The 26,081-nt window shown below is 36.4% G+C and overlaps 1 protein-coding gene across 1 annotated transcript in view; it reads left to right on the top strand.

The window, feature by feature from the left end:
- The window catches only part of LOC137406449 (BTB/POZ domain-containing protein KCTD3-like), a 34,633-nt gene extending 8,590 nt beyond the window's left edge, over nucleotides 1–26,043 (top strand). Inside the window, exons 4-12 of the mRNA XM_068093034.1 lie at nucleotides 872–1,095; nucleotides 4,572–4,674; nucleotides 5,650–5,843; nucleotides 9,103–9,218; nucleotides 12,292–12,496; nucleotides 13,972–14,142; nucleotides 16,639–16,782; nucleotides 23,730–23,937; nucleotides 25,523–26,043. Of these exons, the coding sequence (XP_067949135.1) occupies nucleotides 872–1,095; nucleotides 4,572–4,674; nucleotides 5,650–5,843; nucleotides 9,103–9,218; nucleotides 12,292–12,496; nucleotides 13,972–14,142; nucleotides 16,639–16,782; nucleotides 23,730–23,937; nucleotides 25,523–25,856 (1,699 nt within the window). The 3' untranslated portion in view covers nucleotides 25,857–26,043. The remainder of the gene's footprint in view (nucleotides 1–871; nucleotides 1,096–4,571; nucleotides 4,675–5,649; nucleotides 5,844–9,102; nucleotides 9,219–12,291; nucleotides 12,497–13,971; nucleotides 14,143–16,638; nucleotides 16,783–23,729; nucleotides 23,938–25,522) is intronic.
- Nucleotides 26,044–26,081: the final 38 nt, after the last annotated feature.

Below are 26,081 nucleotides of genomic sequence, written 5' to 3'. Positions count from 1 at the left end.
TGAATGCCCTGCGTTGCACGGGTAATAAAAGAAGTTTTTGCACAGAAAATTTACTTTTAATCAACATATGCAACATTTACCGTTTTAACTTTTAAATGATGGTAACTGCTTATTTCTGTGTTCTGTGTTTATTCCTGTGTGCTTCATACTGTAACGGCTGCAGTGCCTACTACCACTTTATACTGATCGCTAGTCTTGCTGCCCATGTCATTTTAAACATTTCCTTCTGGCCAGTGCTTCTAGCTTAATGCTAGCTGAAGTGTTCAGCGTTAAGCTGTGAAAAATTGGCATGAGCAATGAGTGTGCGCACAATTTATTCCATAGTATAGCCAGTTGTCGTGTAGTGTATTGAATAAATGCCTGACTGCAGAACTGGATGTTCCAAGTTCAAATCCAGTGCACGTTGAAATTTTCATTCTTAAAACTTTGTCGCTATAACTGGACAGGCCAACAGAAAACCAACACAAGACAAACTTAGAGATATATATATATATACTAATATATATATAAATATATATATATACATATATACATGTATATATATATAATATATATATATATACATGTATATATATATATATATATATATATATATAGAATAGATGATGATTGAAACTTTAGCAAGGAAACATTGCTGATAAAGCAGTAGCGAAAAAATATCGCTATAGTTTTGTTCGCTAGTATGGAATCACTCAATCAGATGTGAACTTCGATTGTGCTGAACTGATCAATTAGAGCATGACATAGCTGTTTCGCTTCAAACATATTAGCTCCAACTGTTCCTCACAATTGGAACTTACAACATCAGAGCTTTGGTTGCTTTTTTGAACCGTCTAGAGTATTGTGTAGTAGAAATATGCTGTACCTTTAGGCATCATGAACTTACCGCGTTGAAGAAAGAGGCTGAATACTATGGAATTTCCCCTCTTGTTAACCGTCTCTCCCTCTGCTGCGAGCTCATGTCAGCCTCCTGCGGAGGTGTCCTGTTCCATGGCTTCATTCCACCTCCAGAACTCTCTCACTCAGATGCTGACCCGCTTGAGGCATTCAAATGCAAGCATGGACTCGAGTATGGTGAGGGAGCTTTCCATTCCAGTAAGTGTTGATATTTGACTACACCATGTGATAGACTTTGCTCGTATTATATTACAGTTAACCTTGTTTTTCAAACACCTCAGATTAAAAACAAATTAGTGCTCAAAGGAAAAATTTTGAAGCCTTTTTGCTTTGGATGCTGGAAAAAAAATAAGGAACTCAAGCACCCTATAAGACTTTCCCTTTTCCTCTCCCTTTTTTTCCCTCTTTCCCTTTCCCTGTCTCTCTTTCTCCCTCTATAAGTGAAACCTTAAGTAATAAACAGAGGTAGCAGGTGAGTGGCAAGGTATGAATATATCATAAACACTTGTTCATTACTAGTTACAAAGTTTACAATCCAGGATTGTCCTTTTTCCATTCCAACCATCATTATAAAAAGAACTGACAATTTAATACGCAATATTTTACAGAAGGTCGTTACACTTACATAACACTTCTTTGTTCTAATATTTTAACAGAGGTTTCATGAACACCTCGACAGTTTTTTAAGTGTTTTAGTTTTGCTAGTTCTTAGTAAATTAGTTTGCCTGATTCTTCTATCCTGTAAAATGAATTCTTAAATATATTATTTAATTATGTGTCAGTATCAATGATAAAACTCAATATATATAATATATTAAAATTTGCAATGCGGTAAAAGTGGAGTGGGTGTGAGGGGGAAAATGCTAACATGCACACTCGTGTCCATGTAACCTAGTAACCATACTATGTGACTGCAACAGTGTACACATATCACCAGCAATTCTCATGATATTCTTCCACATTATCAAACATGATGGGCATGAATAAAGCATGCTATTCTGGACTTGACTAACCTCTAGTATCGCAGTAGGTTGCATAGGTAAGTAACTAAGTACATACGTGTAGATCAGATGAGAAACTGCTGTAGTTATTCGTCTGAAAGCAATTTTCAGTTCTTTCCATGCCACAGATTTGGTTAAATTTGTCAGGATGTTTCATATAACTGCTGGATTCAGGATGGACTTTCTTTTGTTAGGAAGAGAGAAGTTTTGACTTGTGTTCAAACTAACAATGACTATGCTGAACTGAATCAAGTAATTTTTTACAATAATTCTTAAGAGTCAAGGCGACCTGAATGTTTGTTTGTGTTGGCATGGAAAGTGGGACAAAATCAGATTTATATCACTTTACGTTTGTGTGTGTGTGTAGTACAATGTGTCGGACAATAGTCGTATGTGAGTTTTGGGTACAGTACCCAGCTATCACGCAGGAGTCACTGATATCGCGGATGTTCACACTATATCAACATATGTCAGTATTAATCACTATACTTCGGTGATCGTCTGAGATAACAGTATTCAAAAATCACAAACCCGTCTGCGCTTACATCAGCGAATAGTCCTTTAGAATAGTGTTCTCAGTTTACAATGTGGCCGCGAAAACGATGAAACGACTGTCAATGAAACGATGCAACTGCCATGCAAGAAAATATAGATCAAGAAATCCGCGATGACCAATCACCATCGCCGAAGTGGTGCACATTGTCAGGGTTGTCGTGGATAATCGGCGAACTATCGGGAAAATTTGACAGCTGTAATCTTTCCCAATGTATCCGCATTGATGATGCCTTCGGTTCATGGTGCACATAGTTGAACAATCGCAGAGATGACAATGCCGGCATCCAGTGATACAGTGTAAACCTAGCTTTAGGTCTCAGCAACTGTCAGGGATTGCTCTGACTGCCAAGGTTTCTTTCCATGAAACGCGGAGACTCTCGCCCAGATCATAAGACTCCATAGTCATTGTGTACAGCTTGTACCTTATGGTGTACAGCTTGTACCTTATGGTGTACAGTTTGTACCTCATGGTATACAGTTTGTACCTGATGGTGTACAGTTTGTACCTCATGGTGTACAGTTTGCACCCTATGGTGTACAGCTTGTACCCCATGGTATACAGCTTGTACCTCATGGTGTACAGTTTGTACCTCATGGTGTACAGTTTGTACCTCATGGTGTATATCTTGCACCTCATGGTATACAGTTTGTACCTCATGGTGTACAGTTTGCACCTCATGGTATACAGTTTGTACCTCATGGTATACAGTTTGTACCTCATGGTATACAGTTTGTACCTCATGGTGTACAGTTTGTACCTCATGGTGTACAGTTTGTACCTCATGGTGTACAGTTTGTACCTCATGGTGTACAGTTTGTACCTCATGGTATACAGTTTGTACCTCATGGTGTACAGCTTGTACCTCATGGTGTCCAGATTGTACCTCATGGTGTACAGTTTGTACCTCATGGTATACAGTTTGTACCTCATGGTATACAGTTTGTACCTCATGGTGTACAGCTTGTACCTCATGGTGTACAGTTTGTACCTCATGGTGTACAGATTGTACCTCATGATGTACAGCTTGTAGGCCTACTTACTATACATATCTGCTTTTGAAGATAAAAAGAGGTTTTATGGTCACATTATTTTTATGCTAAAAACAAGAATTGAGGTGTTGCCTTGACGATAAAAAAGGATAGCGTGATAGATGGGGATAGAGATACAGCCGCTAGATTAACATAGACTGCACGAACTTTGAATTAACGCAACATGTTTTTTCATTTTTTGTGTTTAAAATTTTTGAAGTTGTATTTTATGATCAGTTTTAAATCTATCACATCCAGCATTCCTACTTTCACTCATTTTAGGTGTTTTTTTTTTATTGCATCACTTTCTTTTCCTGTGTCCTTTTCTTTTTCTCATGATCACTACCAGGAGGTTTCGTCGGTATTTCAATGAATTGTTATCTATAAGTTATTGCTATACTCTAACAATTGCCTTAGTCTCTGACTACTGTTACCCCTTGCACTTGTCTTCTAGACTTGCATGATTGTGACACTAAAAGTAAAATCTATGAAGCATCATTAATATTATTTGAGCACTTTAAAATCAAACAATACATATCCGAGACTCACAAAACTGCAATATTTCAGTAAACTTGGCTTGTTCTGTCGGAAATTACTGTTTCTGTGCTTCAAATGGGTTTGGAGTTGCTTCCACTCCAAATCGTAAAAGCAGCAAAATATGAACGCATTTGACGCCATTTCACATCGCTAATTTGTGCAAAAGCATTCGCTGTAATATGTTGCAAATCTTGAAAAGGTATATATAGTGCAACTCCGCATCGCTGAAACAGTAGGGTTCGAATTCGTCAGCAATGGACAACTCCAAACCCATTTGAAGCGTGGAAATGCAGTTATTACCTCAAGTTTTATATTATACTTCAAAAGATTCTTTCGTTAAAGTGATTGCTAGTCAAGGTTTGACTGCATTGTGTAGGAGCAGGGCACAAATAATGCTGTGAATCGCTGGTGGTATGATTTGACCAGTAGACAATTTCTTAATTTCATTATTGCTCGTAGCCATCATGCGCTTATCTGGTTTCCATACAATGTAGAAGCAGTTTAGACTGTAGACCACTGATGATTATACTTAGAAAGGATACACAATTGCAGTTCCTGTGAGTGGCAAGGGAAAAGCTCTGAGACAGGTTACATTGATCAAAGGTCACCACAACTGGATAGCTGCAGCCTACCCACATAATATTTGTATTTACAAGTAAGTCACCGTGTGGTAATAACAGGGAAACTTTAGGGATTGCAGATTGGTTCCTTGGTTGTTTTCAAAATATAATTGGCTGTGTTTGCGAAGACAGGCTACGCGACTAACTGATAAGGCTGCCAAGTTGTGGTCCCTGCTTCTGTACTTTTGTATGCAGCATCATGTTACAAGCAGATACATTTCATTCTCAGATCAGCTAACTGTAAGCCTTGCCCAAGGACGTATGATGTTTATCAGTTTTCATAGCTTTATGTGGATAAACATGTGCCGGAACCCGGATTTGGCCCCAAGCAAAGTGGAAAAATTGGTTCAGCTGAACAGCTGGTAGTATTCTACAAAAACCATAGAAGAAACACCTTTCTTGCCAAAGTTAAGATCACCAGATGTTGAGCCATCATCAGACTACCGGACGTGGTAGAAATAGGAAAATAGATAAAGCTTTCTAAATGGCCAAAGCGCCTTTTGATGACTTTACCATAGATTTATTGCTGACACTGTTTTATCTACTTGTATTTTATAACGATCATGAAAGGATGTCATAAAGCTGTTAGCAATGGCTTTCACTTATGGAAATTGGCCTCAAAACTTAAATATTTCCGACCCATCTCAGTTTTGAGATGCAGTTCCTACTAGTGTCAATTAACCAGTCTCAGCATTGAATGTTTTAGATCCTGGTTTCAACACCAGATGTGTGTATTTTTCTGGTGCCATAAATGTACGAATTTCGCTTCTTGCACTTTAGAGATACATTTTATTATGTCGAAGATCATTCTGGCAGCACCAATATTCTCTTATGATCTTGTTTCCTGAAATTATCTAATTAAAAAAGGGCACTTTGTTCCATTTACTATACGTTAAAAAGTGAATCAATGTTGTGTGGGTAAATTATCAGTAACTGTGCATGTTCTACAGCTCTCACTATTAGCATCCAGTAATCTAAAGGTCTTTTTACTTGGGTTGCTACTATCTCAGAATACGGGAGCGTAGCCTGTGGCACTGCATATGGACGAGTCCTCATATGGAGCAGTTCATAGAGAGATTAGCCATAAATGCTAAAGCCCAGTCGGGCACTTCAAAGGAGAGCACTCACCGTCTAGTGGCAGCATCCTATGGCAGCTCCGTCAGACTTTGGCAGGTTACGAGCGCAGGAGAGGCTACAGACATAGGTGAGGTCCCGATCTTAATTGCGCACTATGGTGCGCTATGTAACCCTCCCTTATGTTATAAATTAGAGCTGTACTCCCTTCACATTGTGTCCATCTACTGTATGTATCCAACTCTATATTTCTTTCTCCAACTTGTCTCCCTGCAAATTCCGTTTTTCTTGTAGCAGATAAATAGGGTTTAGGAAAATCAGTTTTCTGCATTTGCTGTGGCGGCTACGCTAACCGCAAGGTTTATGGGGCTGCAACCACATAAACCTCTTTTTCATGTACAACTTATGTGTATAGTTGAGCAGGTGCTACAGGGTGCTCTTAATTCTCTTTTCTCTCATGAACTGGCTCTAACAGTTTAGAAATGCGAGTGGCTTGTTGTAGCCTGTGTTTTTTATACAAGAATATATAGGCCTACAGTGTGTATTTCTGGTTAATGCTTGCAGTTAGTAAAACATCCTAGTTAAAACATCCACGATCAACTTTTTGTTTTATTGAATTTGAGCATCTCGTTATAAACTCGGTCATCTGAACTTTGACATGTGAATGGCCAAGACAATTTCTCTGAATATGACTGGAGATTCAAAATAAACCTATCATTCCGTCAAAGGCAAGTGCTTTGTTTAGAGCCACTGAGGTTAACTGATGGATAATGTTTTTCTTGTCTGTTCATTGTCGTGATATTTATATATATTGCTGATGCAGTCATGTGTCTACTCTGCTGTTGTAGGGTTAGGGGCGGGTAGGTGTTCAGCCGCTCCAGCAGGTAGATGAGAGGCTAGTCTTTTCTATATGAACTTTGTGCTGTAGCAGCTTGTTTTCTTCCTAGGTTGACCTTAATAGATTGACCTTGATAGATTGACCTTGATAGATTGGCCTTGATAGATTGACCTTGATAGATTGACCTTGATAGATTGACCTTGATAGATTGACCTTGATAGATTGACCTGGATATGACCTTATAATGCATGTGAACATACAGTCAAGAATCCACATAAAGATTTAATATGTTTTGGGTTCTGTTGAACCTGTCGTTTGATGAATCAAATATTCCTATGAGAATACACTGTAATTCCTTTAATTCATTCAAAAACCCACATTAACTTCGTAATAAATGATGCAGACTAGCAGTGAGGTCGGAATTTTTTCCATCTTCGATAAGACAGCCCCCAGGTGATTGTTTAAGATGTTGGTACTTAGAAACCAGAAACTGGATAGTTTTGAAAGTAAGTATCTTTAGTGATCTTGCAGAAGGTATAGAGTGTATAGATGTGAAATTTGGATATCGGCCAAAAAATGTGAAAATGGCAAAAATGTGAAAATGGCAAAATTGTGAAAATGCATAGCGTTTACATAACAGACACTTACAATGAAAAAGTGATATTTATTGTAGTGCAGATGATTGCACATAACAATGAGGCAAATAAATTTGTATAAGGTAAATGCAAAGAATAAAATAATGGAAAATTATTTAATACAAAGAGGTTTTTATTATACTATTATTTTACTTTTGAAGTCACTGAAAGGAAGCATAGGCTTGTCGATGCCAGAACAGGGTGCAGGGAACTGCATCCTGTTCTGGCAGTTCGATGGTACAGGGGTAGAGATACATAACGTACACTTGTAACTTACTCTAGCTTGAACTAGGTATAGTTTAAACTAACCTGTTATGTGTGTTATAATTTGATAATTTTCATGTTTTCTTTAAATTTTCACCAGCCTCTAATTCTTCATCTTCACCTACAGAGATGCAACTCTTTGAGTAACTTCCTTTCTTGAAAATTGGTTCCAATATGTGCTCTATTTTCACCGTTCGAAGTTTAAATTAGTTTAGTTGTTTTATCTCTTTGTTTTTGTATTTTTTATTTTTAGTTTTCATTCGCTTCTTTATTTAGGATTTTATTTTTATTTTATTTTATTTAGGATGTATAGACAAGCTCAGAACGCCATAATGATTTTATCTTGTACTTACCCAAAGATTTGTAATGTGTCATTGGGGAGATAAGCGATCACAATAGCTACTGTGTATAGTGATGAGAAACTGATATGAAATGCTGCAGAACAAATAGCCAAGTTCACAACATGACGTTACAGTTACAAGTCAAACAACATGACTTTTAAGAGAGTGTGACTCTGTAAGGATTAGGGTGTTTTTGAATCTTTACGCATACTGTAGAAAAAAAACCGACAGTTTATGCAGAGAGGTTGATAGTTCAGTACAAAAAGATATAGATAGATATATGATAGACCAATATAGATAGACAGTATCAGATATCCATTATGTGAAGAGTTTATTTTGCATTTCTCCAATTACACATAATTCTACAGTTAATTATTTTAATCTTTTGTCTAAAGAGGAAAGATATATCTAAACCTAGTAGTTTCAAATTTCCTTGTATAAATTTTGGTTTTTTACGTTTATGACGCCACATGCCAATATCTTTGAATTTTTTTTGATTTTTTGGTGGCACCATATGTAAAAAAACATCTATGAAAATGATAATGGACTGCCAAATAAAAAAAAAAGATTAAAAATTGCTTATGCAGACTAAAATGTTTGCTGGGATTTTACATGTGCATTGTGTGTTGGAAAATTCGTATATTAGGCAATAATAAGTAGAGTCTTGACTGTATTCTACATTCAAAAGTTCCTGACTTCAATTTTTGTATAAAAACAATTCTGAGGCTGCACCCTCTAATGTAAATCTCACATTATTAATAGAATAATAGAACATCTCCGAATCCTCTGAGATTAATTGCCGTACCACATTCTATACACCAACTTCAATCATTGCTATCAGTGCAGATTGCGTAGTGGCTAGGTAAAGCTAAAACCCATGGTCTCGGGCTAAGATAGTCCAGATTCCATTTCTTGGAGGAGCATTCCATGTCACCTATTTAATTCCTATCCATTGCTGTACTGAGTTTTCATTTGTTTGTGTGATGTTGACACGTTGCCAGGTAACTTCAGCCCAAAAATATATGCATCAGGTAACATAATCCTTACCATCGACGACGGTAAGGTGTACCAATGTGCATTAATGCATCAAGTTAATGCATACATTGTTGTATGCATTAACTTATGTATTTATATGATGCATTAATACATACATTAATGTATATGATGCATAAATGTGTTACCAAATACACAATTTCAAACTAAAAATTTGTGCGTTAATGTGTTACCAGGTAACTTTAGGCTAACCACCTATGCATTGATGTGTTACCAGGTAACTTTAATCTGAACATCTGTACATTGATGTGTTACCAGGTAACTTCAACCTAACCGTTTGTGTGGATGAACTACTTTTTATCGGCAGTCAGCTCGTGGCGCTGGGAAAGTCGGGCAAGCTGGGAGTCTGGCACTCCATGTCACAACACTGGCAGGTATGCTTCTGACATCTCACTGTCATTTCTGTCTCTGTCTCATCTCATTGTCAAATCTTGACAACCATGCGCTGTTGTTTAATTTAATAATTTAATTTGTGTTTTGAAGAAATGTTATTTTCAACATTTATCTTAGCCACTTGAAATGCTTGTTTGGCCCCATTTGGGGAACTACAATGAGCATGTCATATGAGATAAAGTTTTCGAACATCAAGTGACTCACCCCGGGCTTTTGACATTATAAAACAGTTTCGTCGATATCTCATTGCATTTGGGCCAGTTTCAAGAAATCACGTGACATCATTACTCTTATCTTCCGTCGTGTAAATCTATTAAAGATGCCGCTTTGCACATGTACAGGACGTACAGTATATAAAATTTAGTTGATTTTTACCGGGGGACGTTTGCATTAGATAATTACTATAGGTTTCTATATCACTCTGCTGCATTTTTGCCTTACGATCCCAACACTGAACCGAATAAAAGTCATTTAATTGTATACCAAATTACTTATTGTAATCGCAGCAAAACAGACTTTATTTAGCCATTACTTGCTAATTATTTCACATTTACATTTAAACTCCTTTACTGTTGTTTTATTTTTTCTCTGTATTTATTTCACTTGCATAAAACACTTTTTTCATGATACGGAATTTGAAAGTTAGTTGTTTGAAAAAGTTCGAAAACCTTTACATTTGTTTTATTTTTCGTTTTACTTTATTTGAACTGCGCAAAACACTTATTTCATGTTATGAAGTTTGAAAGTTAGAATGGTAAATGTTGTTATATGTTGAATAAAAATAAATTTTTTGTGCAGTCTTTTTTATTACCCGGGCAACACTGGGCATTCAGTTAGTCTACTATAATAATAACCTTGTCTATCCATCTATACGATTACTTTCAACGAGATTAAAAGGTCCAACATTCAGCTAGGTTGACCGAAACTCTAACACCTGCACCAATTGACTGCTCTCTGGTATCTCAGAATAATTGTGCCCATAGTTATTACACCTGACGATCTGTCACGGCACACTAGATAGCCCTGGTACTAGTAGTAATAAAGAATTAGGTTGTTTTAGAGATATTAAAACTAATTAATTAATGGTCAAGGTCTCTGTTCCTGCATCTCCCCCAGGCCAGTTCATAGGGCGTGGAATGTTTCAGTGACCCGAGTACAATAACTAAACAACTAATTATACGTCGGTATGTTAGCTTCCTGTACCAAATCAAATACACTGTTTGAATAACAGCTGGTTGTTAAAGGCTTGTGTCACCAAAACAACACCTGAATGACTCTGTCGTTTGTTTCCAGTGTGACTAGAGCAACTTCTGGATCAAACCACCATGTTGTTTTCAGTGTGACCAAAAGCGGACTAATTTAATCTAACATGCTTTCACTTTGAGAGGATAAACACCATGACATCGATAGTCAAAGGGTTAAAAATGATCATGCAAACATAATTAAATATTCAACGCATTATTCAAGAGTTTAATATAAAAGAGTTGTTGAAAACGCTGTCGCTAAGAAAATGTTTACAACGCTACGAGGTGTTGCGGGGCTTCAGCGACTATAGCAAGATACGCCACTGAGTAGTTGCTAGGATGGAGGCTAAGTCATATTCACCCACCCCACCATGGTGAGTGTAGGGAATAGAACTAAATGCACTGCCCTAAATCACAATGAATTCTACCCCATCCTTGTCGGTTTGATTGATGGACTTTGATAGACAGGCTTTGATAAACTTTTTGGAACGTAACTGGCTCAATAGGAACAATGTAATTTTTTATCACTTTACCTGAATCCTGTTCCTTTCTGCACTTTTTGTTACCTATGCTTGGACTCTTCATCATAAGAATGATCAATAAACGCAATAATTACCCTTCATTACTAGTTACTGTACTGGTTGTGTTATCGCCAGAAATAATAAAATGCTAACTTGTTAACATTTTTTTGAAGTGAGAATAGAATTTTTTAGGCAATGGTCATGAAATTGAGGGTAGCTAGGAATGGCTTAGAAAGGAATCGCCGTTGTGACCCTGAAGGTCTTGCTACTAAGTGGTCAAAATTGACACATTAAAAAGCTCCCAGGCCATGACCTAATTTATGTCCATTGCAATATTTATCAATTTATAATCAATTTATCAAAATTGCAATATCTGCCAGTTAGTTCATTATAGCTTTTTAAGAAGGCTCCATGAAATTTTGTTTCATGTGTTGATGAATATGAGAGTGGAAGCTGTATTAGGTCAAAGGTCAATGGAATGGATTGCTAAGTTATGCAAGTTTCTTTTCTTTTTTCTATCGATTCTTTAATATTCATCAGTCATAAACATTTCGATACTTTAAATTAAACTGCTGTTCATTTGAAACTAGCAGTTAGGACTTATTTCATTGTCAATCAGACAGCCTCCAGGTGGGTGTTTAATTGGCTGATTCTCTGGTACCAGGCGGAGTTTTGAAACCAAACATTTTTGGCGACGTGGTGGAAGGCGCGAATCGTATGCGTGAGGTTTGGATCAAATTGGCCAGAAAATGTAGAAGCGCATATCATTTACTCGGATTAAAAAACACACACACAATTACCAAATGAGATTCATTAATCGGTCATATTTATTGCTTCATGTCGCATGACTATGTTATGACAACTCCAAATCAATATTTTTATTTTACCCATACATTTTTTAGTTTGATTTATAGAAATATTTAATGTCAAATCTTTAAACACCATACGTATTGCTTTGTGCTCGTGAGAATAATTTGTTTAATTTAATAATTTATTAAGAATGTATTTGTCAATCAAATGATCAGTATTTTATTGTTGACTTTCTTCCATGAATTATATTTTGCGATTGTGAGTCCGCGGTGATATTTTTATTGATCTTTTAGTATATTGCCCTTTTAGTCGACTACTTGGCTTCATAGTCATTGACTAATAGTTACATCCCAACATGGAGAAAGAAACCTGCTACCTCAGGTAACATGGTCATTATTGAAGCTGACAATGGGCTGCAGGCGGTTTTTAAAATAGACAATGCGTGACAGAACTGAAGGGTAACTGACAATTTTCTACAGGTGCAGGGTGTAACTCCCATCACAAGCTTTGATGTGGCTGGCACCAATCTTCTCCTCGGCTGCCGCAATGGCTCTATCTATTACATAGACATGCAAAAGTTTCCTCTCAGAATGAAGGATAATGATCTGCTCATATCAGAACTGTTCCACGATGTCAATGAACATGCAATAACAGCCCTTAGCGTCTATGTTTCTCCTACTACTAGTAAGTTTAGCGTGCCGGTGCCCCTGACCCTGCTTCATGGTGTATTTCACAGTTGTAAATGTTCTTGTATCCTGGGTCTTTATCTTACAGGTCACTTACGTTAAATTTTAAAAGAATTTATTAGAATGTAGAGATATTGCTCTACCATTTGAGATTTTGTTGGTTGTTTTAGGTGGTCTGACTGCCAGGATGTTTTTAGAGTAAAATCGACAAAATTTGGATGGCAATTAAACGCTCAGAAAAAATTTTTCCACAGATTTTTCTAAAAATGATGTCAATAGCCGTGCATATTGTTTTCAAGTAATATATGGTCTAATCAGCATTGTGTACTCACATGTTTACACAGCATTTAGAGGAACACGTTGGGACAAATTCTAACCAACCTTTCTTTAAATCATTTGACACATTTATAGCAATGTATCTGAGGCTGTAGTTGAAGTTTTATTCCAACAATCATGAGCAAATAGAAAATAAAATAAATCTCAATAGAAACACCTAACAATGCAACTTGAACGCAAGAGCTGATGTCACATAGAGAGGGGCAAACAGGACGTGCGACTCTTGATGTCCTTTTGGGAGAAGTCTTTCTCTTTGAAGCGTTTTAACTGCAATCAGATTTTGTCGATTTACATCTTTAAACATGCTGGTAGTCAGATCACCTAAAACAACAAACAAAATCTTAAATTACAGAAAAATGCTCATGCTTTCTGTTAAGATCATTCACATTTTGATGTGAGTGACCTTTCAAGACTTGAAGGGTCACACTAACACGGCTCCAACACATTTGTACCAGTTAGTCTTTCTCGAACTAGGTTTGTTTATGGTACCAACATCTCATTGGTTAGTATTTTTAAATATTTAACCAATATTTGGTTAAATATTTAACCAAATATTTAACGTTAGTTTTAAAGTTGTCGACAGTTTTTTTACTGACCACCTAAAAATAAAATACAGAGAACCTGGTGTCAGCCCTTTGCTTTCTATTAGCTCATGGCCGGTGGTTAAATTGCTAGGTTTTCTGTTGCAATATTCCTAATTTATCCTTGGGTTCATACCTTTGCGAGATTAGCCCATGCTCATGGAAATCAGCGCGTTAGGAGTATGACTCGGGCCCTCAGAGCTGACCTATGTGTTAAGAACTGAACCATGCCCGGAAATACTAACTCATGTTCTGGAGGAAAGTTCCATGCTCTGGAGATGCCCCAAGGTCTCCACGACTAACCCGTGCTTTGGGGGACTGATCCATACTCTGGAAGCCTGACTTATGTTCTGTGGAACTGATATTAGTTTTGGATGACTGAACCATGGTCCGAAAGTTGTACTCCTGCCCTATGTTATCATCCTGTGTACTGTAGGCATTACATATGCTGTAGAAGTCTGACCACTGTGCCAAGTGTTGTGACCCATACTGTGGAGACTGACCCATATTTCCAATATTGGAGTTATTTGCTATTGTCCGACTATTTAATCTATAGGTATCAGCGGAAACAGAGTTGAGTTGGCCTACGGAACCCATCAAGGCACGGTCAATATTATAATACAGCACCCAGAAACAGTCGGGCGTGGACCCCAGCTTTTTCAGACATTCTCCGTACACAAATGCCCTGTCGCCCGAGTGGACTTGTCAGATAAACACCTTCTCTCAGGTAATCTTCTCTCAACTACCCTAACCGTACCTTGTTTAATCACTGCAGAGTGTTGTGCGCATTAGGAAGACTGGTGTCGTAATACTCAATCTAGAATTGAGATAATACTGAAACTGTCATTAATCTTGCTTCTTCCATGGATGGGCGTTGAATATACTTTAAAAAGATTTTTGTTCATGTGGATAAAATTTGTCAAAATACTAGGTTTATTTCATCTAGTATATGGATTTTTAGTTGAGTCAGATTATGTAAGTACATAAGTGCATTGTTCACATCTATTTTCCATACGTAAGCGGTATTATTTATCCAAATGTTTTAACAAAAGTTTTATTTTCATATAATGTTTTTTTATAACTTTATTAGTTGAATGTCGGGCGTTGCACAGGTAATAAAAAGGTTTTGTACAGAAAATTTATTTTTAATCAACATGAACAACAATCACCATTCTGACTTTTAAATAAAAGTATTTATTTATTTGTATGCGCTATAAGTTTCATTAAGTTTATGCTATATATATATATATATATATATATATATACATATATATTTATAGCATTTTTGGAAGTTTGGGCATATATTTTTATTCTAGTAAGATTTTTCTTTTTGTAAATTAGTTTGAGCATGCTAGGTGAAGCGTGAAGTGTGGATATTTTAACCATTAAAGATTGGCAGGTGTAATAAGTATGTTCACAATTATCGCGTTGTATTGCAAGTAGTGGATAACACACCTGTCTGCAGAACTGGGCTTTTCGAGTAGAGTTTCAGTGCGAAATTCTTTTCCATTTCTAAAACCTTATCGCTATAACTGAACACACAAACGATAGACGACTGGACACACAAACGATAGACGACTGGACACACAAACGATAGACGACTGGCAAACATTGAGATTTATATATATATAGATAAATTAAAATATTTACTGCTCTATAATATATATATATATATATATAATTATAGAGCACAAATTTTACTTCATTTTTTGAGTGAAAATGCAATGTGACTACCAGGCAACCTTTCGATGAACCATGATTGCATGTTAATCGAGGCCATCCGTAGTGTGACCAACTCAATTTTCAGTAATATCTGTCAAACCTTTTTATACAACTCTGATATTGAATAGTGATTAATATGTTAATCTCAATGATAAGCAGTCAGTGACAATATAATGTACGATTTCAGCTCTGTTTAATGTTGCCTCACACTCTGATTTACATGTTGAACAGTTGGATGGTTTTGATGATCAATTTTCTCACAACAGACAGCTTAGCAGCAACAATGACTTACTTATAATCGACAGCCGAACACTAGTGCTGTGTCATAAATAGTCTAAAGAAATACGTTATATAGGTCTAGTTATGTGAAACTTAAATATGGGAAATGAGTTCTTTGAAACTAAATATGGGAAATGAGTTATGTGAAACTAAATATGGGAAATGAGTTATGTGAAACTAATTATGTGAAAATAGTTCTGTAAAATGAGTTATAAAACTATTTCTGTGAAATCACTTATGTGAAACTAGTTATGAAAAATCAATTATGTGAAACTAGCTATAAGAAATCAGTCATGTGAAACTTGTTGGAAAAACTGAATTAGGTGAAAGTTATCTGAATTCTATTGTGTAAATTAATTACCAGGAAAAAATTAATATTGAATGTTAAAATCTTTATATGTTGCCTTTTGTATTCACCAAATGATGGCTTCTGTTTGCACTTCGTAATCATTACTGTTTAATTTTATGTTGCACAAACTAAAGACACCTTGTGTTGTACAATATAAAGTATAAAGTATTGGGACAGCTTTATCCATCTCACAGATGAGGCTTTATGAGAACAAATATTATTCTTTGTGTTATAGAAATATATTATGTATTTCTTTGACCTTGAGTGTCTCCAATTTGCCAGTCACTGGTGGATAAATACATGATTGTGGTCACAGTATTTATGTTGGTCATATTGATGTCTGCTCAAGCACGCATCAGCAGCATGATTAAATGCAAGCTTTAAAAAGGGGGGGGGGGTGAAGAGGGGGAGCTAAGATATGGAGTGTCTGTTAACATAATATTACTAATAATGATAATATGTGTTGGGCGCTACAATCTCTCTAGTTTTTGGGATGGGCATTGGGGCTTTGTTATGTCTCTGACTTTGGTAATTATGCCTTTGGACAGGATTGCAAATCACATTCATTGAGCAATAATTATTTGCATGAAAGCTACATGGGAGTGACTCTAGTATCTTTTTGTTCTATTACTGTGTGTATAGACTACAACCATGTTAGTACTTGGAGTATAATATCTGTATGTACTATTACAGTGTATACAGACTACAACCATGTTAGGACTTGGAGTATAATATAGGCATGTACTATTATAGTATGTACAGACTACAACCATGTTAGTACTTGGAGTATAATACCTGTATGTACTATTACAGTATGTACAGACTACAACCATGTTAGTACTTGGAGTATAATATAGGCATGTACTATTATAGTATGTACAGACTACAACCATGTTAGGACTTGGAGTATAACGAGGTTCAGAGGAATGATCTCCACTCAGCCAGGCCCTCTTCCTCGAGCTTCCTTTAAACTTCTCTCCCTTGAGGATGTTGACCCACTCAACAGTTACCGAGCAGGTATGAGTCCGTGGCTGCCTTACCACTAGGGGTATGAGACAGTGGCTGCTTTACCGCTAGGAGTACGAGACCGTGGCTGCCTTACCGCTAGGAGTATGAGGCCATGGCTGCCTTACCGCCAGGAGTATGAGACCATGGCTGCCTTACCACTAGGGGTGTGAGACAGTGGCTGCTTTACCGCTAGGAGTATGAGACTGTGGCTGCCTTACCGCTAGGAGTATGAGACCATGGCTACCTTACCACTAGGGGTGTGAGACCGTGGCTGCCTTACCGCTAGGGGTTTGAGACCGCGGCTGCTTTACTGCTAGGGGTGTGAGACTGTGGCTGCCTTACCACTAGGGGTATGAGACCGTGGCTGCCTTACCGCTAGGGGTATGAGACTGTGGCTGCCTTACCACTAGGGGTATGAGACCGTGGCTGCCTTATCACTAGGGGTATGAGACCGTGGCTGCCTTACCGCTAGGGGTATGAGACCACGGCTGCCTTACCGCTAGGGGTATAAGACCGTTGCTGCCTTACCACTGGGGGAATGAGATCATGGCTGCCTTACCGCTAGAGGTATGAGACCGCGGCTGCTTTACCGCTATGGGTTTCCATTTTTAAAGCCAAAGTTACAATTGATTGTTTCAGGTTGTTGGAAAATAGAGAATGTGATTATCTTGTTGTTGAATAGGCACAAATTAAAACTCATTATCTTATCTTGTATAATATAATATATATATTACTTTATTGGCAATGGTTTCATTTCAAACAAATGTTTCCCAAATTATGCCATACAAAAATCATAAAACAAAACAAAAAAAGACAACAGTTAGCCAATGAAATCCATTAAATGTTTTAACATATTGCTTTTAAATTACCTTTGTCTTCCAAGAGAAAGGTATTATCAGGTATATTAAGGGAAAGAATGTCACCTTATTGTTAATAACATCATTAATTTAGTACAATGTGTAGAGTAAAGCAGAGTAATGGCAGCTTTACCGATGTTGAGTCGTTATATAGATGTGCTGCCAGACTTCTACGTACCAGATTACCAATTTGATTTATCCTGATACGCATGTTGCATGCAAAACTATTATGTTGGCTCACTTGTTTTCGTAAGAATGCACTGAATTTCGTTCAATTTGTTCTAGAGCCCTAAAATGTGCATTTCTGGATTCTACATGTGCATGAATATTCCTCTATAAATGCTACACGTAATCTTTATTACGGTAAGAATGGTGTCCATCCATCTGTCTGAAGCCGGCCGTTGAGATAAAAAGATTGCTTTGTATGGGGATTGTCCTATGACTGGTTGATCATAATTCTTAACAAAGCACTTGTGGCTTATGATTGGTTGGTTATGATTCATAACACAGCAATTGTGGCCTATGATTGGATGATTATAATTCATAATACAGCGCTTCTGGCCTATGATTGGTTGGTTATAATTCATAACACAGCTCTTGTTGCTCATGATTAACTTATGACAGGCAAGTGTATTTGCAATATAAAGAGGCACTGTAGAGAATCCTTGTCAGGTTAGCCTACCTCATAGTAGAAACTAGGGCTAAACTAATGAGAGTGACATGAAGAGAGGGGAAAATATTCTTGACTTCTACCAAGAAGTTTCATATCTTGTTGTGTTGTAATGCAGTTTTTTTATTGAGTCTCCTAGTTTATCTTTCACTATGTGACCCTGAGAGACCTTGAGAAAATGGAAAATTGTTGAAAAATAAACTCGAGTCTACGCATCAGTGAAAGGCTGCAACCATAATCGTCTGCTGGTCATGAAGGCATATGCTGTAGGAGTTGTTATTCCTTTATAAAAGTGCTTGCAGATTTTCATATAGTGAAAAAAAATCATCAATCAAGTTTATATAGATTAATACCATACTATTACCAGGTTGTAGATTATTACTATTTTGAAAACACGTTTGGTTCACAGGCTAAGTTATTTATTGCTGAAAGTCACAACTATTAGCTACTCACAGTTGCAGTGATTTTAGATTATGAACGTTATTTACATTTGATCTGCTGTTTGAGTTTTTAGTTGTAACCTGAAATTTAATCGAATTCAATTATTTCATATTAAGCTGATATGAATGTAGTAACAGTTACAGCGAATGTTTTTGATTACATCTGATTACTGTCTGCAGCGGTTAAAACATTTAAATATTAATCATGGCCTGTAAGTAGGGATTTGTCATTGGATCAATTAATGTCAGAGGAAATTCTTTCTTGGAAAATTAACACTTTCACATACTCGGCCCTCGTAGATTAAAATAAGCTATGTTTTTTTGTCAAGTGCTCCTTTCTTTCTAAAAATTCTGCAGATGAAGTATAAGTTTACATCTTATGCGTGTTCACCATAAACATGTGTTGCTCATGTGTCGGCGTTAATTCCGCAATACTCCGGTAATTGTCTCTGATAACAATGTTCACACTATCACAAACCTATCTGCGTTTACATCGGTGAATAGTCCGCGGCATGTGCTTGCGAAAACTAGTCCTGCAAAAACTAGTCCTGCAGCAACTGTCATAGAAAAAATATAGAGCAACTTATTTATGACAGCCAATCACCAGCGCCGAAGTGGTGCTGTCGTGGATGTTTGGCAAACTGTTGAGAGCGTTTGACAGTTGCATTCTTTCCCGACGTATCTGCGTTGCCTCAGCGACTCAGTGATACCTCAGTTTACTATGCGGATAGTCGATGAATAATCGCCGAGAGGACAACTTCAACTTACAGCGATACAGTTTGAATTAGCCTTTAGCCATGTGTATCCAAGGGATTAAGTGAAATGACAATGTACCCATAATTACATGTACCGTAAAACCTAATTGAAGGCCACATCTATATTACCACCACTATAGAGGGGTTGAAAAATAGTGCCATGGCGTTCAAATAGAGGTTTTAAGGTATATCAACTCGTAGTGATGAGATAGAGCACAACGATGATTGTCGAACAAGAATGTTGTTTTCAAAGGCCTCGAGAAGCAGACGATGCTGTGATAACAATACGGTAGACTCTTTAGTTAGTTGACTAGATAGTGGGCTGCGTAACGATAAAGACAAGACATCGCAGTTGTCATCACCCGCCGTCGCTTATAGTGTGCAAGCGAGTCAAACAGTTACAGATTGTTTTATTGAGAAATTACATTTGGATTTGTGTGAAGTTGTCTACCCATAACCACTTTTGCACGATGCACTGACTGTCAATGTCATGCCTCGATTATATGTTCCAACGTGGGTAATTTATTAGTTTGAAATCCTAGGCATCGACAGCATTGTGATAAGAAGGATGATTGCCAAACGCTGTGTACCTCTGATGGATAACTAAGCTTTGAGGAGGTGTTTAGCATGACATCTGCTACCTCAACTTACTGATCACAGATAATATCCTGTGCTCCATAAAGTTATTGAAACATTAGCAACTCCCATTGTAGCAAATCATTCCAGCGACGCTTGTTTTTGGGAAGCGATGAAATCATTGTCTCTGTCTGACCATCTACAATAGTATTCATTCATATCTGTAGGTCTGGTCGCCGTCGGAAGAAGACCTATCGTCTCCATAGACATCTATAAATGTAGATTTGATGAGTTCCTGTTTACTTTTTTAAGAGTTGTTATGTAACCGGCGGATGTTTGACCGAGGCTTGACGAGATATATTTGTTTTTAGATTGTCCCCGAAGTACACTTAATCTTGCATTTAACACACTTATTCTCATAGAGTAAATATTGCTCTTTCTCTCTCAGGGTTCTTAGGAAAATGAGCAAGATGATTTCACAGTTCTAGATCATTGGATTTTTAATTGGACTTACTTGGAAATTCTTTGTTGTTATTCGGTCAAATCATGATGTCGCACAAAAACAAAGCGTTGAACTACTTCTTGAGAAAGGTTGGCGTCATTTTCTTATTAAAAAAAACAAACTGGCTGCTTGGTTTTGCAAAATATAAAATTTATTGATCTTCATGTGTGATTAGATCATATGATTTTGTCATTTTTTGCTTGTATAAATTGCAATAGCCAATAATAGCTCAATAATAAAGACTAACTTGCACAACCGTGCAGAATGAACCACTTCGATGGATGTCCTCAATATTTATTAACATTGGATAATTTTAAGACGACCTCATCAGTTTGTTCTTATGATGCCCACAGCTCTCAGGGTTTGCTAGATATTTCTCAATTAGCCTAGGATTACCTGCGCTGTTCATAGTTTAGTAGTTCTTTTGGTATATAAACACTGAAAAGTACATCCAGTGATGTGCGAAATAAACTGGACATAGTTTATTCGCTTATTTGAAGTCATATGCATGTATATGACTTGAAATCAGCAACTAAGAATGTATGTCATGTGATCATATCTCTACAGATTGTTGTCTTTAAGTATTAGTAAGTGAAGTTTTCAGAATTTAGCCTACATAATCATTCTAAAATAATTTTACAGCTGGTTGATTTACGTATTTGAAATCAGGACAAAATATGGATTAATTTAATATATAATTTATGGCGATTGCCAAAATTCACAATGAGTAACAATATTGTAAATGAGAGTTTTAGTTGACCAACGAAGAGGTCCAGTTTATTTCACACACTACTGCAGGTTTGTAGCTTGTAGGTTTGTTCGGTGGTACAAACATTTTAACTACTAGCATTATTCGCTACACATGTCTTATTCAAGTTTGCAAAGTTGTTATTCACAGCTGTTGGAACATATGGAGGCTATCTAAATGTCACCCAAAACTTAGAAGCATCCATTTCACTGGAAATTAGATACACATAATCATATCTGCATGTAGATAAAATATAAGTGGTTCTCAGGTGACACATATTGCGGATGTGTGGAGTTCTGACACACTTGGACATATAGTTAGGGTTAATCTCATCAAACTATTATGCATTTGAGATCAAAGTGTCTATTAGAGAGGTTATTGTCACCTGTAAGGAGATGCCGAAAATGTCTAGAAATGCTTGATTTTTATTAAATAAATATGAATTCGAATGAGCGCTCTGTAGGAATGTAATTTATTTAATTACAATATAATCTGTTCTTGTAATGTGACTCTCCAGTTAACGTCAGTCTGCTCACTTGTTGTCACCCGCTCGCTCGTATGTCAGATGCTTGCCATTTAAACTGCGGAGTTTTTCAATGTTTTTAGTTTGTTTGTCTTGACTTCCATAAGAGACAACCTTAATTTCAATAATACATTATATGACTAACGAAAATGATGCCTATAAAAATCCTTCTAGATTGGCTAACATAGCCAGTGATTAGTTATAATAAGTTTAAAACTATTACAAATGCCACAAAACAGGTCATAATAATGTTTGAAAGCTATTCAATTTCAACTAAGCTATGGTTTGAATTTATAGAAATGCAACAATTCAGCAATTTTGATAAATCATAAAACAAATGCAGATGGGCATGTCACAGTAACAAGTTTTCAAAAATACTAAAGGGTGTGTTTTGATAGGTTGGTGCTCAGTGATTCCAGTTAGGTCTAGCCAAAGCTTCGAGTTAGCCTGTGATTGTATTTGTACACTGGTTCATAGACAGTAAAATACTATAACGTGTGTTTAGCTAATTTCACATGTTTTAAAATTAATGCTTCAAATCTTTACGTCTTCACTTGGCTCCGTCCTACTATGTAACTGTACTAGTGCTATGGCTGGGCTAGTTATACAAGTGTCATAGTCAATGCTGTTATGTATTGTTCTCATCTCTACCCTTTGCATGCATCTATTTATTCTGCCGGCACAGCTATCGCCTTTTTTATATGTATATGAATTCTTTCCTCATTACATTTCCCCTTGTTATGTGTGTGACTTTTTGAGTTATGAATTGAAATTTGTAGAAACATTTCTCTTGATTTATGAATTAACATCGAACGTCGTGTCTGAGGTTACTAGAAACGTTATAGATTTGTAACAGTACTAACCATATATAAATATATGTGGAAATATTAAACTTAAAGTAGAAACATCAACAAATATAAATTAAATAAATTTAAACTGCATTTACTTGCAAGTAAAGGCACGAATTAAAAATATGGCATGGAAATAATAAAACTGTATAAATGGAGTTTATTTACTAATTTGCTTAAGTTTATTTGATAATAAATTAAACTATAACTAGCGTAAGTAAGAGTAAGTTGTATTGTATATTTCTATCACGTACTTTCACTCTGAAGCTACACATTTTCAAGCCTACAATTCATTCGAGTGTCTTTCAAGGAAAGTAACCATATCTCTTTTTGTAGTTTATTACTTTATTAATTAAATTTTTACATATAATTTAAAGTTTTATGTAGTTTTTTACATAGTTTTATATAATGCATTTTTCTTAATATGATGTATAAATATTTGGAGTATTTGGTTTATGGAATGATTTATCTTTACACGATATATTATTATAAAAATATCTGCTCCAATATGTAAAGGCTTTAACATACGAAGGAAATATCAGAGTGGATTAACTTAATAAATTGAGGTTTCACTTTACATACACTACTTCTTTAATTTTTCTATTCATTTATATATATAAATATGTATATATATTTTCTCATTTTGTAATTTCTAGTATGTCTATTTCTGTCAGATTGCTACAATAAAAAATAATTCAATGCTTTTTAAACAAGCTCTGCAAAAACAAATTACTTGAATATTTGCAGATAACTTCAAAAAAGATTTACTGGCATTGAGAATTCATAGCTATAAGCATTTTAGCCCTACAAAATACACAAAAATTCTTGATATTGGTCTATCTCCTTCTCTGCCTTTGTAAACCCTTTGGCAACGATCTCTCTAAAAGAGTGGCAAACTTTACCAAGGTTCTCTTCAATGAAGCTATTACAACCATGTAAAGTGTGCGTACATAAGGAGTGTTGTAGGGAGGTGGAGTAGACAGACCATATGTATAGATAGTACCTTTCAATGTCTACCTATAGACTGCTTGTTACAGGTAACCATGTGGGTCCATATGGGGACTCAAGTGACGACCAGCAGATATTTGTACAGAAGGTTCTCCCTGAAACCGATATGCTTTACATTCGATTGGCAGCGACTGGGCACACCGTCTGTCTTATCAGGTCCACCGATGGCAGCGAGATAACTTCCTTCTGCGTGCACGACTGCGAAGGATCTAGTCGAATGGGTTCTCGACCTCGAAGGTAGGTTCATGTGATCGATTCACAATCTTGCATGTCAGTCTGCAAGTCTGTAGTAAAATGGTTCTAGGAGTCCAAAATTTCACTTTCAGAAAATATATTAAAAGATTATTAAAAATAAGTTTTAAAACGTTTGCCTAGTTAATGCTAAACGGGTCTTGTTATTTTTTGTAGATTAACCTTGCTGACTTAGCCTCATTTTGGTGGCACCTATAGAAATCCTTTTAGGTATTCGTTGTGGCCGTTCAATGTCTCATGATAAAATCATGACTTCTATGGCAAAACTATGCACATGGTGACAGAAAATATATCTACAGTTGTTTAAACAGCAGCCAAGGTTCCGCTTCGGAATTCATAGTTAATCCAAAGCTGAACCTTTTTTTTAGCTCATTATTCAAATGTTATGGTACCTTGTTCATGTCTGTAAATAAAAAATCTTAACAAAAACCCTTTTCTCAAAGTCCATGGTGAGACTGTACTCTACCATTTAATTCGCGGATTTGTTTATTTTGCATAGAGCAGAGTATAATAACCGCATGTTTTTAGATGTTCCTTTTAACAGCATAAAATTTGCTATGTGACCTTAACCGAACTTACTTCTAATGCTAGTTTCGAACTATCAAATACGCAGACTTAGCTGTGACTTTATCCACCAATTTCACTTCATGTTGCGACTTGATGATGCAGAGACCAGCCTATGCTATCTTAAAATCGTAAATGTTCTCAAGCAATGACATCACGAGATGAAAGAGCAGCGATAAAACCATATTTATTGGATGTCTATCTCTATGCTTGTCTCTATGTCTATCTCGTATGCTCTAACTCGTATGTTCCACGACTATTCCAGCGTTGGTTAACCGGCATATTGTTCAGGGGGAGTTGTGCCATGCAAATATGAATCTGTCTTCCCTTGCAACTGTTACGTTGTGATATAAAACTTTTCATGTCTGTTTTTCGAATATGCTGTCATATTCTTCCAAAAAAAGAATATTTCCATGTACTATCAGACTGCCTTAAAATGGATTCCTGACACCATATCATGCGGATTAATATATCGAATGGATTCCAGTAAATATGTGATATGGGTTATTATTATACTATAACTGAAACTAGCACATTATGGAGAGCACTTCTCTTTGGAAATTATATTGATGCCAAATAAAGCTATAAAAAACAGTTGGGAGGTATTTAATCTAAATTCAATTGAATTACATGTAGTTAAGAATCTATGACAGGCATAGCAGTTCATAGCTACATGCAAACACCATAGAATTTTTTGCTTAACAGTTTACAATCTTTAGAAAATGCTTGGAAAGGTGGAGAGTTCAGTGCAAACAAATAGAATTATCTGTGAATTCTCGGGGTCTATTTTAACCTTTGCTTGATATATCTTCGAGGCTGAGCAACCTTTCCACCCAACATTTCATCAGACTCGTTTGTGGCTGTTAAGACTCGATTTTTTATGTCAATCTCAAATTTACAAAATTCGTATGCTTTTTGTGTATATGTGCTTATATAAGAATGACCTCGTTCATAAATTCCATGACAAGTTGATCAGGGAGATTTCACTATCCAATTATATTTTCAGATACCTGTTTACTGGCCATTCAAATGGAAGCCTTCAAGTTTGGGACCTAACCACTGCTTTGGACTTATATAGCAAGAATGAGACAGTCGGAGAAACACCAGGGGGCCCTACTGCAAGCGATTTGGTTTCCATGCTTGAATTCTGCGATGTCAGTAACTCGAGACACACAACTCCAAATGTTAGTCCTTCACCTAGCCTGCTCAGGGGTATATCACAGCGCAGCCTAACACAGCGGGGCTGTGTCAGTACCACGAGCACTCCTCAAAGTCCTCTAGTGTCAGCCACGCGCCCCTCGACAGCTCCCCCAAACATTCAGGGCTCAAATGTGCCTTAGTTCTCAACATCACATTGGCAGATTCATCTTTTTTCAGGATGAGAAACTTTTAACAATTTTCAAAGCATTTGAAGTAATTTCACACAAATTTTAACTTTGTAAATAAATGACACTGTTCATACTATTAATTATGATTCTGCAAAAGTTCCAAAAATTTATATTACAATAAACCCTCAAAGGCTTGGTTCATGTTGGCGAGTCAGAATATTCGCACAATTTCTCAAA

The sequence above is a fragment of the Watersipora subatra genome, chromosome 10 (genome assembly GCF_963576615.1).
Source record: "Watersipora subatra chromosome 10, tzWatSuba1.1, whole genome shotgun sequence".
In the NCBI taxonomy this organism is placed as follows: Eukaryota; Metazoa; Bryozoa; class Gymnolaemata; order Cheilostomatida; family Watersiporidae; genus Watersipora; species Watersipora subatra.
This window is presented reverse-complemented; position numbering and strand designations above follow the sequence as displayed.